The sequence below is a fragment of the Tenebrio molitor genome, chromosome 1, assembly GCF_963966145.1.
Source record: "Tenebrio molitor chromosome 1, icTenMoli1.1, whole genome shotgun sequence".
Lineage (NCBI taxonomy): Eukaryota > Metazoa > Arthropoda > Insecta > Coleoptera > Tenebrionidae > Tenebrio > Tenebrio molitor.
The window spans coordinates 35828419-35846484 of NC_091046.1; the positions used below are offsets into that span (position 1 = coordinate 35828419).

The 18066-nt window shown below is 34.7% G+C and overlaps 1 protein-coding gene across 6 annotated transcripts in view; it reads left to right on the forward strand.

Moving 5' to 3' along the window:
* Pdp1 (PAR-domain protein 1) overlaps positions 1-18066 on the forward strand; it is a 70449-nt gene that overhangs the window by 28171 nt on the left and 24212 nt on the right. Inside the window, exon 1 of one of the 6 annotated variants that reach the window (XM_069054617.1) lies at positions 1565-2297. The exons of 3 other annotated variants lie outside the window; for them this stretch is intronic. In XM_069054617.1, the coding sequence (XP_068910718.1) occupies positions 2102-2297 (196 nt within the window). In that variant the 5' untranslated portion in view covers positions 1565-2101. Of the gene's footprint in view, positions 1-1564; positions 2298-18066 lie in introns of those variants that run through there. 2 more of the 6 variants (XM_069054697.1, XM_069054854.1) reach the window with 2 other exon arrangements.

The window sequence follows — 18066 nt, forward strand, 5'->3', positions numbered from 1 at the left end:
GAATTATTTTAAATACAGTGTGAACATAAAGTTTGGAACAAAATTTATAATAACGTTATGTGATGTTTTTAAGAAAATCACTCGGACAGGTCGATTTTATTTTGAAAAATGCCATCCTGTGACGTGCAACTTGTTTAAATGACGTCACGGCTTTTTCCGAGCGATTTTACAAAAAGTATCACATAACGCTACTATGAATTTTGTTCCAAAATTTATGTTAACACTGTATAGTCCATATTGTTGCTACAAATTCAAAAATGTTATCTACAATTTTTTTAAGAATAGATTTTCAGAAAATATGTATGTAGAGGCTGCTAAAAGAGAGTATTGTCTTGTTTTCTCTGTTTTTCTGTAGGGAAGAGATTGCAATTAATTATAAAATTAAAATATTAAGTCTCATTGTTAAATTAATGTGTTTTAAATTTTAATTCAATTAATTAATAAATACAATAAAATAACTTTATCTTTGTTATATAGTGATAAAGCAATATTCATAATGAAAAAATTGTTATTTATGCAACAAGTGAGTAAAGTAAAACTTTTTTTCACGAGTAGGAAAGATTGACGCATGAGCCGAAGGTGAGTTTTCGAAAAGGTATTAATATCTACAACCTGAGTTTTGCTTTTTCCATTTCTGTACAGCAAAAAGAAATTTTTGGTTTTCATATGTATTTCTTGAATCAACAATGACCATCATCACGAAACGCGGGAACAAATGTCAAAGGAAAGCGTACAGAGCACCCTACTTTATGTCCAGTTTACAATTGTGTTAAAAATGATACATTGCGGCATTTTTTTAACACAAATGAGTGAATAAGAATGCAAATGAATGAAAAAACCTGTGCATTTAATAATGAACTCCAAAAAAATCATTTTAATACTTGAATTTTTTTAAAGATTAATTCTGATATATGTAAATATGGAAAATAACTACCTAAAGAGTTTTTTTTTAAATTCTTATTTTGCACTACGTTCTTCCGTAGGAGACGTAAATTCTATTTTAGTAATATTCTCACTTATTTCTCACTTATTGGTAGTACTATTTATATCTAACAAAAATAATCATCATCTTTTATTTATAACATACGCAAGCTGAGCTTTTTCACTAATTGACCACTCTTACAATGTACTCGTATGTAATACATAATTGTATTAAATAATGTCAACATCTTTTTTTTACCGATTAATGTTTAACGATAGTTGAGCTACTGAAAACTACTTGCGAATGTATTTGTTGTCAAAGTTTATCAGCTCACCTCAATTTTTTAAAATCATGTACATACGTAATTTTGTGTTTATTTGTGTTCTTTCTGCTGCTTTTTGGTGTCCACACTAGAGGCCAGACCTTAGACCGTTTACACTGTCAATCAACGAAAAGAAATATGTATTTAGAATGTCATGACAGATAAATGCTTTTCGCAAATCCAAGATGAAGAGAGGTGGAGCAGAGACCTTGTACTCGACTTTGCGTTCGTCCTCGAGCAGCGAAATATATTCAACGTGAAAATTTAGCCAAAAGAGTTGAATTTAGTATGCGGTCGGTTGTCGAAGTCTACCGTCGTTTGGCATGAATGAAGTTTTACTAGAATCGAGGTAATGCGACTCGTATCCTGAGGAATCGGAGTCTGTTTAATTCGATGCTAATGAATTCTTACGTAACTCCACATGGATATGTGCATTAGAGCCTGAGAACGCGATTCGGTAAATTCGGGCGGAGTGAAAGTGTTCGTCTGGTTCGAAAATCTCCCGGAAACGAAGATCGCGGTAATGGGCGCTCTGCTTGCCTGAGAACCGCGCGGCGCCTTCTTCGCTCTCATCCGGGGATTCCGCAACAATCGTCGAATTAATCACCGATGATAACAGCATAACGGGGAGCGAACAGAGAAAGAACAACAACAAACAATAAGCCAGCACAGAGAGTGCCGGTAGTTTCCGGCATTTGCGAAACCGAGAGTGTTGTCCCCACCCGCGACTAGGTGGCCCATTCACTCAGCACGGACTCTGCGGGCCCTGCTTCATGTCCAGTTGCTCTTCCGGCTCGCAGAAGAGCGCTCAGGTTTAGTGTCACGGTAGTGCCGGACTGCAGTTAGCATGTTATAACATGAGTTTTGTGGTACCGGTGAAGGAAGCGCAAAGAATGGAATACCAGTTGCCGCCGCCGCCAGTGTCCGCCCCCAACCTGGGGGCCCACCAAGTGCCCGTCGGCGTCATGCAGGGCACGCTCACCCACGTCCAGGCCCAGGACGACCGGTGGACACAGTACCAGCAGCTCTGGAGGCAGCACGTCTACATGAACGGTACGACGTTCGACAACCACGAGCTATCTCCCACTTTATCTAAGGATTATATCGGGATTGCGGTGCTTTATCGGCCCTTTTTTGCCGCTCTTTTTTCGATCGCAATGTAAACAGCCAAACTTTGAGACGGTTTTTATCGATGCGATAACGAGAAGCGCCGCAACACCACCTGTTGATTAGCGCTCAGCGCTGCTCGTTATCGCCTTCGTACTCTTCATCGACTGAATTTGAATTCATTAAAATTGCTAAATAGATCACGGGAGTGTCAACAAACGCGACTCAAGTTCTTTCGGTGTTTATTCGAAAGCCTGTGCAAATTGTCGATGGGTTTTCCTGATTAATTTTCTCGTTACAGGCGAGGTGTGATTTTCTATTTTTAATTTTACCATCGTTAAAGTGTTTCCAAGAAATGACTCTTTATAAATGCAACTTAACAAAGTTGCAGTCACCGGCATTCTGTGCATAAATCCGAACCAGATTCGAATTTTTGATGCATGTAAACACGGACATTTACATTTTTCAATCAGAAAACTTGCAACTGAACGCTTTGCACATGTTGAATGTTGTTTTTATTCATTTTTCATTAATTCTGCATAGTATGTAATTATTATTCTTACAATACGATACACAATAATTACAGGCTCATGAGGACTAATTATAAAATTAACAGGTAAATACATTTTATTATCATCAAATAGCAGATTTTAGTTTTTATTTATAAAAACCAAATGATATAAATTTGAAAAACCTTCAAACTGACATTCAACCGTTTCTTATGTTTGCTGAACTTTTTTCATCCGGATTCGAAAGAACCAAATTTTAATGAAAAGTTATCCGTCCATAATAATTAATCATTACAGATTTATTTATTCCACACATCTTTGTCTTAACTCATCTTCTTATGCTAATTTTGCGTTCATAGTTTGAATTCTTTGCTATTTTAAATGATTCCCTAACTCATTAAAACAAAACGAACCGTAATTTAATCAAAAAAATAAATATTTTAAATAAAAACCAGCGAATTTCTTGCACGGTAACGTCGGAGTGTAATTTCTTCGTCTAGTGTTGGGTAATTTTGTGACCAGCAGATCCGCCTTTATTGTATCATCTAATGTTGATGTAGATGTTCATTAATAATAATTTGTCGTTTTGGTACAAACAAGTGCAAATCTTATCCAATTTAATGAGTCGAAGTCTAGGTAAATAGAGAATTATTCTCCCATGTCTTTATAAAAACATTAATTTTCGTTAAAAGAAAAACATCGGTATTGTAGCCATGCAATGTGTCAATTGTCATGGCCTTCAGAGTAGGTTTTTTTCTTATTGGTGTGGAAAAAATTTGGAACACATGTGGCTCTAAACTCTCAAGGATCGTAAAATAAGAATTAGAGGATTTGCCAAATGTATTGAAAAGTGATAGATGCGTAGCAAGGTCAATTTTGAATGTTTCATATTCTTACTTAAGTATGTATGTGGTTGTTTGATTTATTGCCGTTCACAAATAAAAGTGCAATTTTGTACCTTACATTATTATAATATTTGATGACTGAAATGTCATGTGACAAGAATTTACACAATTTAAATTTTTTCCTTAAATCATTCTTTTTTTTGGTGTTGCTTATTTCAGGTAGGTTTTTTTTTTGTATTTTTCAAATTTAGAGAGACAATAAATTGAAAGAAAGACATAAAGTAACAAGTTTATCGTAGTTAGGTTAATAAGAATCCTTCAAAACTTTTTTGTCGTAAATTATTTTTCGGTAATTTATGTTATCTGAAACATGGTTGTTTACTATCTTCATTTTTTATTTTTTTTTTTGGGCAACGTGATTTGATAAATTTAAGGATAATGCCTTTTTACCGATTATAATACAAAAACTAGTGGAATATGTTAGTTACGACGCCGTCACACTTAAATATGGACCAAGAGGAAATAATGTCATGTCATGAAACTCACGGAATGGTTGAATAATTGCTAATATTGTTACATTCTCATTTTCTTAAAAGCTTAATTATTCAGGAAATGCAATTTGAATTTATAGTGGTATTAAAAAATGTATGAAAAACAAACAACCTGTATTATGCATATTCACTTAGGTAATCGGGAAATTGTAAGAAAATCCTTTTTATTTATTTTTTGGAGGAAGTAGAAAGAAATTGGGGGTAACATGTATATGTATATTAATTATATCTTATTCCAGCTTTTAATTAGATAAATAAATAAAATAACGCGTAGATGTTAGGCTGTTAATTTATCATGATTTATTTGCGTTTTCTCTATTTGTGTGTTTAAGACCTGCCAAATTTTAATTTATAACATCCATTAATTTCAATTTTTTGCGTCACTTATTAACAATATCCTAAAATTGTTTGTTATGTAGGTTGACGATTTGGCGACAGCAGAGAATGTAGAGTTTTAAACACTTAATTTTTCTCTCCTTCACCATGATACGGTGTAATTTGCCTTTTTTTCGCAGTATGTAAAATACATTTCATTGTAAACACGTTACCCAATTTTTTCATGTCGGAAATATTAATGCAGTGACCAAAAAATATGTTGGCTACTTTCAAAATTGATGCATTAGCTGTATTATGCAACGTGAACATGATTTGGAGAGTAAATGTTGAAGTTCATAATGGCAAGATAGTTCAAACGTCTTGCATCTTGATTTTGTACCGGTTAAAAACGAAACGAAGAAGAGACTCATCAAACCTGAAGAGATACAAGATACAACTCGTGGAAGGTGCAAGATGTTTAGTTGTGATGATAAGACTTGATAGTTTCGAAGAGGGTAAAGGAGCATAATGGGGTTTCTGCGTGTCAACAATTTGCAGAGGTGACATGGCCAATTGATTAACCGATGATCGTCCTTCGGCCGGTTCTCTTTTCAACTTGATATCCACAATGCGAGGTGTGTTGGATTGGGTCCGAGCTATTCGAGTTTCAATGTCAAAATTTACCATGTCAAAACATCCAATGTTATTGTTAGAAAAACACAATCGCCTCGATTGGGTACCATCGCAGGTTTCGGCCTATTGATTTTTTCTTGTGTCGTTTTTAACAGTGAATCGATAATTAATGAAAAAAATTGCCTTGTCGACAATCGTGGATAGATATCGAAGTGTTTGGCGGTCATCCACCCAGAAACGAATAAATTAAAAGAGCAACTTTCTTACCGTCGAGACGACGATGGTGGATTCGTCGAGGAATTATGATTTCGGTTTGATGTCAATTAGTGCGTGCGCATGACATTTGAACGTCCTATCGTAGGTGTTTCACAACTTGGAATCGGTACGCTTGAAAGCATTTCTGCCCCCGGAGACCGGTTCCAGTTTGCCAGACTGAGCGCTAAACTTTCTCCAAACTGCGAGTTCTTCCGGGATTGGGACATAGCGTATTGTATCTCGTTTCAATCGTCCGCCACGTCAAACTTTCAAATATGATGGCAAAAATCGCAGCCCGCGACGGTACCTCAAAACGTACCGGAGCCGCTGCAGCCTGGTCCTGATGGTACTTGCTGAGAGGAATAATTGCGGAAGGCCACGCCGGAGCCGGATTAAACAACTTATTGTAATGTATGACTTTCTCATAAGATACATATCGCAGCTTTTTTACGACAATAACAATAATCGCATCGATCACGGTAAATTATATACGATACCTAGAAAATACAACAGGAAATAACATATTATGGACATCCTCGACTTCTGATCGTGCATACGTAATTTTTAGTTTTTAATGCCACGGACGGCGGTCGCAAAGGCAAATCTGGACCCTAACCAAACACGAAACCTAACGTGTTTGCTGTAAAAATTAAACATGAGCCCGGAAGAAAAACTAAACTGGAAGCGAAAGTTCCAAATTTTACGACGTCGAACCAGTTCGGTTTGTGTTCTCCAAAACAAATATGAAGTGCTGCTGCTTAAACAAAACTTTTACTTTTTATGATAAATTGGTCGGTAGATTCGCTTTCGGCGACTAATTACAATTGGTGATCCGGTGTCGGTGAGACATTTTCCTGCGTGCCTCAACTCGCTCTTGATCCGTCACATCTGTAAAAATTTTGGCCGATCACGTAATCCCACTCTGATATTTCCTAATTGAATCTTATCATTTTCACATCTGAAATCTCCAACTATTCGATGAAAGTTAATATTTAGCCAGGTTATGTAAAAACCGTTGATGATATTAATGATGATGAACGCGACTTTTTGATCTTATCACGGACGTACACCCGACCAATTTGTGTGACTTTTGAAACGCACTCTGAGGCACTGCGTCTGAAAAATGAAAGTGAGACCCTATCTACTTTTGTAGCCGTTCCATTAGGAAAAAATTCACATGTGCGTAAAAAACAACTGAAAAAGCAGTGCAAGTTTACACAACTTCCTGTACCATAACTTTCTTTACTTTCTGTTTTTTGTCATTTGTTTCAGTACATATTCGTTGGGTGTAAGCGGCCACACCTATTTGTACCTACCATATAGTTTTTTTTTGTATAGGTGCGATGGTCAAAAATTGTACAGTTTTACAAAGTAGGTAAAAGCGAGCGTTTGCAGTTATGTAATCCTAAAACGCGGAAAAAATTTCACATAACTTAGAACCCAGTTGTATTGGCACCGAAAATTATACGTAATCTCATCTCTTTCGCACAGATTTTTTGCAATACTTACTTGTCTGTTCAGTTCTATTTATTGTTTCACTATCTCTATTTCTGCATTCGAAAATGTTCCAGAGTCTTCTGAAACGAATCCATACTACCAGATTAAATTTATAAGCATTAAAAAAAATCTTAAATTTTTTCAACAGTTCTAAAAGTGTACCTGCGTGTCCTAAATAAATTTTTCTCATAAATAATACTCTTTTACTCTGGATTTGTTTTCGAACGATCAGACAATCATCGGATAGTACCGTACGGTAGATTTCTTTTGTATTGGTTCAATGATTGTGATGATTACCACTTTTCAGTTTCTTCCCTGACAGCTTCATGATCTTCTGTGTTATTATTTTTGTGTCTGCACTGTCGTTAATTTGTGTCAGACGTCTGTAAGAAAAAAATAACACCGTAAGAAATTGAAAGCTGTCTCAGTTTTCGTTACGTAACGTGAAGAGTAGAATTTAATTCCGACATGATTGCGATTCTGGAACGAAAACCTGGTCCATCACTGATTATTATTTATAAGTATAGTGTCTTTTCAAAGGCTTTTGTACTTGACAACACTTACGAGCTTCTAAAGACTAGTGATTTATACAACTTGTTGCGTAAGTTGTGCATTTCCTTGTTGTAAAGAATTTAATTTATTTTGAAGAAGAGCAACAGTGTTTAGTGTTTTTAAAAGAGTCAAGTTTATTAATATTTACCTAGAAAAGTACAAAAAATCGTTTGAATAGTTTACCAATTACCTGAATAATAAAATGTTTATTGAAAGATTATTTTATTACCAATTGCGTAAGTTATAAATAAATGATGTCACTTTATTGGAAAAAATAAAAAAGCAAAACAACAAAAATAGAGATTTTCGCCATTTATTACTTACTTTATTTTAAAAAATCGTTTTGTCCACCTTGTGTACCGTCCCCAAGATGCTTCATCACTTGTTTTTCCGCTTCTCCAGTTTTATAAACCAACTCTGAGGTTTTTAATTTCAACACATTTGTCATTGTGGTTTTTTGTAGATATATGTCTGTTCACATAATTTATTGTTGGAACTTCATGTCGTTATTCACATGTCAGCACTCCATAATAATAGTCTTAAAAATTTGATTCACCTATTACCTGACCTATTCAATCGACGTCTTGATGTTGGCGTTTATAACGTGTGTTAAAAAAATGTGTTTGAGTGAGTTTGTTTTTGTTAACGTAGGTTCATTAGATGTCGAATTTTTTCTTAAACAGGAAGTATAGGACGAAAGAGTCGAAGTCAACGTACATATTTCGGAAAACTTTGACAGAGTTAGAGAAATAATATAAAACTGAAAATTTTAAATTGGTCATTTATCGCAAGACATGAAGATATCGGGTGTTCATTTAAATGTATCCTCAAAGTTGGCGTTGAAGAGTCGATTGTCAACCCGCACTCGTCCGTCTGCAGAGTAAAAACATAAACAACCTAAAAAGTGAGGTCAGATTTAAACAGCTGATCCGTGATGTGTAATCCGTGGTGCGTTCACAATCGACTCTTCAACGCCACCTTTGAGGATAAATTTAAATGAACACCCGATATAATCAAAATAAGGTTGTGTTTGAAGGATTTGCCAACTAAAATAATGACGTTTGGAAAAGAAAGAGAAAACCACGGCCTCCTTAACCATAAATTTATTTGAACATTCGTTACCAACAAATAGGTATTTAAATTAGTTTCCTTTTCAGAATATAGTAAAAAAGGAGAATAATCAAATTTCTATGGTTAAAAATTTTTGGTAAGATTGTCTAACACTCTAACCAGTGTATCTCAAAATCTTTACGAAACAATCACCCTTTTTGTCATTGTTGTTTCTGTAGGTATTTTTATTTGTTCAGACATTGAATATTTGTGCCGTTTTGCCATTTCTACTGTACAATTAAAACTGCAGTCAATAATTAACATACATTTCAGTCGGATGTGTATAATGATTCATTGTCAATATAAAACATTTTAATCTGCGCGTTTGAACGGCTCATATTCTTTGTTGGTACAGCTGAATAATTAATTACGGACAACGTTCAGCCAAAAAAACAATTAAAGGTTATGTCGATGTCGAAAAAATTTTGTCGATTTATTTGCGCACCTACTTACCCGCTGACTGTAATTGACGTAATTTCTAGTTTAAATGATGTCTTGCTGGCGATTAAAATAAATCGAAAAGATGACTGGCAAAATCGGTAGATTATTTTCTTAATGAGTGGTTTTTAAATCATCATTGATTTTCTGCTGTTTCTGTTTTCTCTCAACTTATTTTGTATAATTAAAAGTCAATTACTTGAAATCTGCAGATTTTAAGCGGCTCGATACCACTTAGTGGCCAAGAGAAAACGTTTTGACCGGGAAAAAGTGTAACGAAATTGCAGAATCCTTTCCCTTGACATTTCCTTCACATCGCCAGTCCTCTCATGGACTGGCCGTTTTCGCAGTTTGGTCGTTTCTTATGTTGTTAGGAAGTTGTTCGCTTATGATCTAGGATAGGATATCTTCCAGTTATGGTGACCAAACTGGTTGTAGAAAATATTAGCATCTCTTCGTTCACGGCTAACAACTTTTTATGTATCGAATATATCCAGCCAATTGTTCGGTTCTTGTATGCAGATTAGTAGGTGGGATTCACACTTAATAACCTATCTTTCAATTCCTTGATTAATTAATTTTTATCGGTACTTCCAAAGAGCGAGCATTGTTCTTCGTGCGTAACAGACACTGTTCGAGCAAAGTCGAATTTTTCCTCGTAAATTTGGCAACAATTGAACACACACATTATTGTTTGTACAGGCTTCATTATGACTCGTTAGTTTGCAGAGAAAGTAAATTAATAATTTTCTACACACTCTGGAAGTGTTACAATCGACGCATCGCGGGACACAAATGAAGTAACTCTTGCACAATTCACTTTCTGTCTCGCCTTTTTTTCTAATATTCACACCGAGACTCATTGTTTGGTAATAATTAGCCACTCGACTGTGAAAAATACATGAATTAGTTGCAGTTGTCTTCCTTAATCGAAATTTGGCGGTTAAAATGCGATCGGTATTGGTTACCCGCACCAGTACGTTTGCGACGTAATCGCACGATTTTTGGCAAACTTACCACAAGATGTTGTAGAAAATGTAAACAAACTGTAGTTTAGTTTTTTTTTTCGAGAATCACAAAAAATTAAACTGGGGTAAAAAATTGAGTAAGGAGGTATACTGTACACACTTTACACTGTTGGAAAAAGGCCATTGCACACTGTAAATTGATGCGAATAAATTCACTTTCTCTACGGAGTACTGTTGTCTAAAGCTGCCATTCCAACGCCCTTACACGCTTCGCAACATTATCTATATCAGCGTGTTTCTTTCACCCACACATAAGCTTGTTTTTGAGATAACTCAACCTGCTATCTCGTTATGCTAGTTCAGTTATTGAAAAAAATTAACGGATTTGTAAACCCGATAGCAATATAATTTATTTCAGTATTTATGTACTTAAAACGAAGGAAAGATAGGCGTATTATTAAACAACAATGCGTGAGCTCGGGAAGTGGTGAAGAATTTAAATGTTAATGTTTTAGGGAAAATTCATTTTTGGCGTCCATGTTGAATTTTTGATTCGAAGGTTTTGGAAAAATAGTAGATTATATCATTAAGAGTAGAAGTGACTCTTTTTGTGCTAAGCCCAGAGATTGAAGACCGAGACGAAGTCAAGGGCGGCAACTGGGCGAAGCACAAAAAGACCTGAACATGAACTCATTTATTTTTTTTCCCTTCATTTACATTAATATTACAATTTTCAAATTTTAAGGCACCAATAAATAATTCCTACTTTCCTTCTATGTAATATTATTGGTACTTGAAGTTTCCATAATACATATTAGTAAAGTCTACAACACTGTCTAAATTATCCGATGTACTTTCTGCAAATTTCCAGGTAAAACTTTCCGCGATTTGTAATTTTTAGTATCCTGAACTTTTTATTAAGATAACATAGCCCAAATCTTCGATATCTCCTATTGTCAAATTCGTGATTTCATTGCATCGACAATCGCTGGGACTGTGATGAGATTAGATCTGTATACAGTTTGTCGCAATCTGCGTCAATTCTGGAGCCGTGCAATGCATTTCGTTTTCAATGGCATCGGACATACTTCAGAGACATTCGCTAAATATAACAAAAAATATTAAAACATGTACAGCAACGATTACAACTTACAACTGTTTACTTTTTAACACTGAAGGGCCATCTTGCGCTATTTTTGACATTTAACATCTGATCTGACATCCATGCACACCCCCACAACGGGCGGCTTGTCTTACACCACAGTGGAACCGGTTAAATAAATCGTAACAAATGCTTCAAATGACCTTACATTTGACTCGATCGAGCCGCCAGTTGACACTTCTACTCCTAGGACTTGAAGTATTTCTACCCCGCTCAGAAAAAATGCTAGTAAAGTGACTATAGTTTATAGTAAGTAATAACATACGCGATTTTCGACCGCTTGAAGATAAAGTATGTTATAACTTACTATAGTCACTTTACATTTTAAATAAGGTAGAAAGTTATTCAAAAATTCGTAAAACTAAATGGTCCCTAAAGTGTAGTTTTCTAGCAACAATTAGCCTAACAAAAGTAGAACGTGATAAGTGTTTATCTAGAGTAAAAATAGAATGGTTTTAAATGTTTGGAAGTATGTTTTCAGAACTATTTTATAATTGTACAACCATTTCTAGTAGATACATAGTTTAGTTCGAGGTAGTTCAAATTTGCTTTGTCTTAAATGATAATAATTCTTTTAACATTATAGATTTCAATTAAGAAAGTGTTAGGGTAAAATATTAGAGTAACAGCTACGATTTATTGGACGTAGATATCGTGCACGACATGGTAGCTCGTGATTTAACTAATTGTCACAAAGCTATTACAATACATTTAAATGTATGTAGATTATTTTACAAAGACAAGGTCAGATACCTACATGGTAATTTAAAAAATAACTAGATTCTAACATATAGTCTTCCAAGAATTCTAACACTGTAGTACCATTTAACTTCAATAATGACAGGATTATTATTTAACACCTCCTACTGAGAAAACTACCACTTAGTCTCACATAGACTATCTTGTACCTTCCGCCCTATTTTTAAATGCAGAGTCGGTTTACAAAATTTAAAGATCCGTTTTTTTCATCCAGTACCTAATTCTCTCTTAAGCTAGTTAACTCTTGAACGGTAAGCTCTGCAGTATAACGTTAGAATTTTTGGCTGACTATACTTGAAGCATTTTGATATAATACTACCGTGTGAGCAACAATTACTGTTTCAGTTGGGAACAAAATCTGGTGACTTTTGGTGACTTTTATGTCATGTTCGTTCCAACGAGAAAACCATTTTATTAATAAAAGATTAGAAAAACCAAGACGTTTAAATTTGAAATGTATGCCATCTGTCAATAATGTCAATAAAACAAACCGAAATAGGTACAATTCAGTCTTGAAAATTTCATGTAAATTTTTTTATTGCCAACTGAAACAGTTATTGTTACTCACCCGGTATTTTAAACTGAATCATGTATTAAATTTTGACAAACTTTTGATACCCACAATAGTAGTACAGTACATAGATTATGCACCGAGGGAGTGAAGTACATGATTTTGTACAGGGTTGTACAAAGCACTGAGGGTAAAAATCATACACTCCGAGGGGCATATAATATTTTTCATAATTTTGGTTTTTATTTTCCCCCTCTTTTGTCAATAACTTTTGTGTGAATTCTTCCTGTCCCAATACATCACGAAGCAATTAATCAAAGACATTGTGAGAAGTACAAACCGAACGAACGATCTTAAGTTTCGATTAATAGCAATACTAATGATTTCCTTTCGAAGCAGCAGCGGTGAAAGTTTCGCATAGTTCTCCGAAAATTATTGTCGTATGTGTTGTGGTGTGTTGCTGAGTAATGTCTTGTCCTCTATCTCGACAGAGATCATATCAACATTTTTAAAAATAAGTCATGCCTACTTGATCAGACGGTATGTAGATACTTTCCCTGAACATGACTGCGTGCAATTTACGTTGGTGCGAAGAGGTGGTAATTTATTATTGCAGGACCCTGTCCCGCCCATCTTTGAGCTTATGGCTCACGATAAATTCGTGATTTAGTTACCACCCGAGTCGTGTCTCTTGACCAACGATCGGTGTCGACCAGCTCTGGCGGGTACATCCTAAGACCGATTGACGCCAAAGTTACGTCACCGCAGGAACGGAATTACCTAGGTAATCCGTACGAATCCGCTTCAGCAGGAAGACCGATTCCAACAAGTCAAATTATTGTAATTATGCTGGGTACGTCAGTTACTTTCATTTTCACTCGATGACTGGTTCAGTGGGACAGTATAACGTGCGTTTTCTGTGCCACGATGTTCAATGAAAGTGAGATCGCACGCTATAACACGAAGAATGCAGATTAAAAATTCGCATAGTAGATCGTATACGTCGATCGCATCTTGTAGAGAGACGTCTGGTTATGCAGCTTTTGGTTAATTTAAATTCCATGTTTGCCACTTTTTGGTTCAATATTATGAGAACTTTTTCTTTGTTGCAGGTACGTTGCAGGATGCTGTTTTCTTTTCGTAGCGGACAACGATGTGAGTATGTCGCTGGATTAGAGTACACTCTTTAAATATTTGCCTTTTTCAACCTTGGGCCCTGGTTGGCACGTTCTGCAAAATTACATTACCCGCAGGGAAACCACACTGATGTACACTTGAACATGACTTCGTGATTCTTTTCTGGTTAAAACCGCAAGCTGGTATTACGAGCAATTAAGGAACGGTCTCTTAACAGTACAATACGGATGCAAATTGTATTTCGATGCAGTTTAAAAAAAAATCTTCTCCATTTGCTGACATTATTGTGACTCCCACTCGTGTATTTTTTGTGGTCATTATAAAAACATAAATTACAAGACTTCAGTGATATAACACTGCTTCAATGGTATCTAGTTAAACAACTCTTTTGTTTTCATGTCATGTGTACGTAAACGTGCCTCTTGTGGTTTTTTCAAAGGGATGCATGATGCATTAGAGCAGAATGTTTGTTGCAAGTGTTATGCAGTCGCTTTACACTTTACGACTCAGTTTTTTTTCGAATTATTCGCGTACAACATCTAAAACTGTGTCATCATGTTTTTGTGTTGTCTCTGACTTTGTCTAAAGCTATTAATTAGAAAATGATACGCAGTGTTTCGTATCGGTCGTCGCGTGAGAACCAAGATCTGAAGACGAGCACACAAATTAAAAATTTTAGACAATCTACAATCTCGCGCTAATAGTTGCAGAAATATTGAGAAGGCTGTCAAACACAGAGTTGTCTAATTTTTTATTTAAATAAAAATTATTATTAATTAGTTGATTACAATACACATTGTTTAATTTTTATTGAAAATATTTTTTAAACAAGGTGGATCATTTTTTGCAAATGAAAAGGATGTTGAAATACATTTTATCTTACAGGTGGAGTTTTTGAGCTACCTTAGACCATTGTTTTCGGTGACAGAAGTCAAATTTTAATCACAAGTGAGATAAAGTACTCACTAGTGAGTTAATTTGACAGTTGCCATTTAACTTGACATAAATCACTCACAAGTGACTAAATTTGACAGCTGTCATTTTACTTGAATGAAACTGCATTTCTTGGATTTTTGCAATAGTTGCACCTGTAAGATAAAACGTCGTATATCACACGTGATCGAAATGCCATTATGAAACTCGTGAGAAGTGTCCCACTCGTGCGCAAGCGCACTCGACGGTCAAAATTCTCACTCTTGTATAATGATGCATTTCTATCACTTATAATATAATATACTATTTTTGTTCGACACTGTCAGAATTTGAGAATTTTCTCCTATGTGAACGGATTTTGGTAAATGTCACAACTTGTCAAAACGAAACGTCAAGCTAAGTTTAAAGGTTTTAAGCGATTTGGAGCCTTTAAAGGGCTCGTCGAACAAAAAAACGTTGTATTCAACTCGTTCGTGTGTAAATTGGGCCTTTTTTGGCACTCGTGCCAAAAAAGCTCCAATCTACACACAAACTCGTCAAATAAACTACTATTTTAGTACATTTGGACCTTAATTATTAAATTTCTCGAGTGCCATGATTTTTTTTTCAAAATGCATAGAATGAATTGAATATTAAATTCTGACTGTTTTGAGTATTTGTAGTAACAATTATCAATATTCTTTCGGTGTCAGTAATCAAGTCATCTGCTCATTCCACACACAGAAAGTACAATTTTTATTCTTAGTTTTCTAAGTGGGTTGTATTTTATCCGCATACCGATTTATTAACTTTAGCTTTATATCGGGCCTTCAAATAAATATATATTTAGAGTAGGCGTAGGAGACATTCTAATTCTTTTAACAGTAATTTTTGTAGGTAACCAATTATTCTCCGGAGTTGCATAGTATGCATAGTAAGTTTTTTCCCAATTTCATATTGTCATATTCCGTGGAGGGAGAATACGGAAAATGCACTACAAAAATTAAAAATATTTTCTAACCTTATTTTATTTCCTTAAAATGTCAGGCGTTTCTTGTGTCATTTTCTACGTTGGAAAAATGTTGCAAGCAATTGAATTTCCATAGGGTACTCTAAATATAAATTTATTTGAAGGCCCATTACTAACAAAGGAACAGTACCGATTGAGACCAGTTGGATTCAGGCGGAATGTTGTTAAATTTATTTTATATGGACAGACAATTACAACCTTAATGGAATTTGTATCTCAAATTTCTAGTACAGCCTCTAGAGGGCCTCAAAGTTTTAGGTTCATGTGCCGCATGATAATTGGGTACTTCCCTATTGTGCCTGTGCGAAATATGGTCACAGCGTCACGTGTGGTACTTTTTACTTTACCATTTTGCATTGTATAGTCAAAATTTAACGTGTGTTCACTCATTGCGCATGCGTGCCAGCTAAGATTTTATTGGCTTGTTATAGTTATACATTATTGCATACGTGCCTTGAGCAAACAATGGTTAAATTTTGAGCAGGTACAGAATGCAATTTGCTAAAAAACCACATGTAAGGTGATCACCGTATTTCTCACATGCACAGTGGAAAATTCCTTGTGCTATGTAGGTATATGTATGTTTTTTTTGCTCAGAACGGGAATGACAAATTAAAAAATTGCTGTTGAGTAAAAATTCAGGGTAGCTAAAAACTCTACATAACTGTTTTAAACATTAATGTTTTTACAGTAAAATTGTTCAATTTTTATAACTAGTAGGCAATAAATCTTATTTATTAAATGGTATTTGATTATTGATGATTGTTAACCAACTCTGAAAAGTCATTTTCTTGCATCGTGACATCGAAACAGAAAAGTGTCTTATAATTTTTATTTTTGATTGATTGAAATGGTAGATTTGATTTTTCTAGAATATATTTTTTTTATTTTAGTCTCAAATTCTTTAATGCCAATTTAATTTTTTGATCGGTTTAGAAACTATTTTATTTCAGAAATTTTAAACATAAATTCTAAATTTTTTGTTGTTTAACATAGTGAAAACACTTAATTATTTTCCCGACACCAAACACACTTTTTTGTACGCTGACACGCGTTTTATTGTTTACACATTGTTAATAGCGTAATCAAATTATTGTGCAGACTCTCGTGTATTAACTTAGATTAATGTCAGAACTTTGTAACACTTATGGAATCTTTACTGTAAGTTTTATTTATTTTATACTAATTAACAAAATATGAATATTTTTAATTACATCATAGAAACATTTTAAATCCGGGTGTTTTTGACCTGCCCACAACAACTGTTTTTTTTTACCTGTTTTACCCATTTATCCTCCTTTTAAAATGAGTCGATTATTTGAAATGTAGGTTACTATTAAATCCTTTAATTCATTCGTAAATTCTAAAAACAGTATTTTCCAACAAAGTTCAATCTCTTTTAAAATCTTGCTCATTACAGTATAGTGTTTTCATGTGACTCTTACGAGTCCAGCTATAAAATTGTAATAATATGTATTCACCAAATCAACAGAGCGGCATTTGGGATGTTTGCAGGCTACAGTAATATGTACATACAGCTTAACTTGAATTTTGCCAGCGCCGCTCGGAGCCGAGCATTTGGAAACCGAGGGTTTTCATTTTCTGTCTGTTCATTCCATTGGAACATTATTTTAAAGAAAATGCTCCCCGTCTTAAGACATTTTTAAATAAATCTATTTAGTAGATATGTAAAAGACAATCGCTGACTCTTTGCTGATAATTTGAATTTTATAGTTTTACCGTTTGACCCTTCAGTGTCACCTGAAAACCCTATAGAAACAGCATATCTTGGCTGTATCTGTGCAAACTAGTACGGTGCGATCAATTAAAAAATAAATCGAGTCGGCGTGTTACCTATGGCAACCCATGCTATAGCATAGGCTCCAAAGCAAACTCGATTTATTTTTTAAATGATCGCTCGGTAGGTACTAGTAGGCAAACGTAATGACTCTTTATTTATCTTTCTATCACGTATACAAAGGCTGCCGCAACAAATGTAGGTACCTAAAATGTACCTATTCCTAGCTGCTGTATGTACTAGGAATCTCCGTGTTGTTTGTTCATGTACTGTCAATTTAGCGATATTCGGCCCAAATTGCTTTGGTTTCAATTCATTCTAAACACTACAGATCTTTAATTTTGCAAGTTTACTAATTATTACAGTTACAATGAAAACATTACTAAAGTTAACATAAATTATAATGAAATTACAGCCGGCTAGAAGTGAAATTTAAATACTCTCTCTTAAGCGGACACCCGCGGTTCCCGAAATTGTGTCCGTTTAATAGAGGTGTCCGTGCAAGAGGAATTTTTTTCTTAATATGTAATACATATGATGTGTATTATAATTTGTCTTTGACCAGTGACTATGATGAAAATGAAACAGAAAATTTTGCTAATGCAACTTCTTTCGCCTTTCATCTTATTAGAAAGTCCTGACAAGGGAATATTTTTGTTTCTTGCTTTTACAAAGCATTTATAAGTGAATTTGTCGATGTTAAATTCTTTCGTCTTGAAAAAAAAACTGTTTT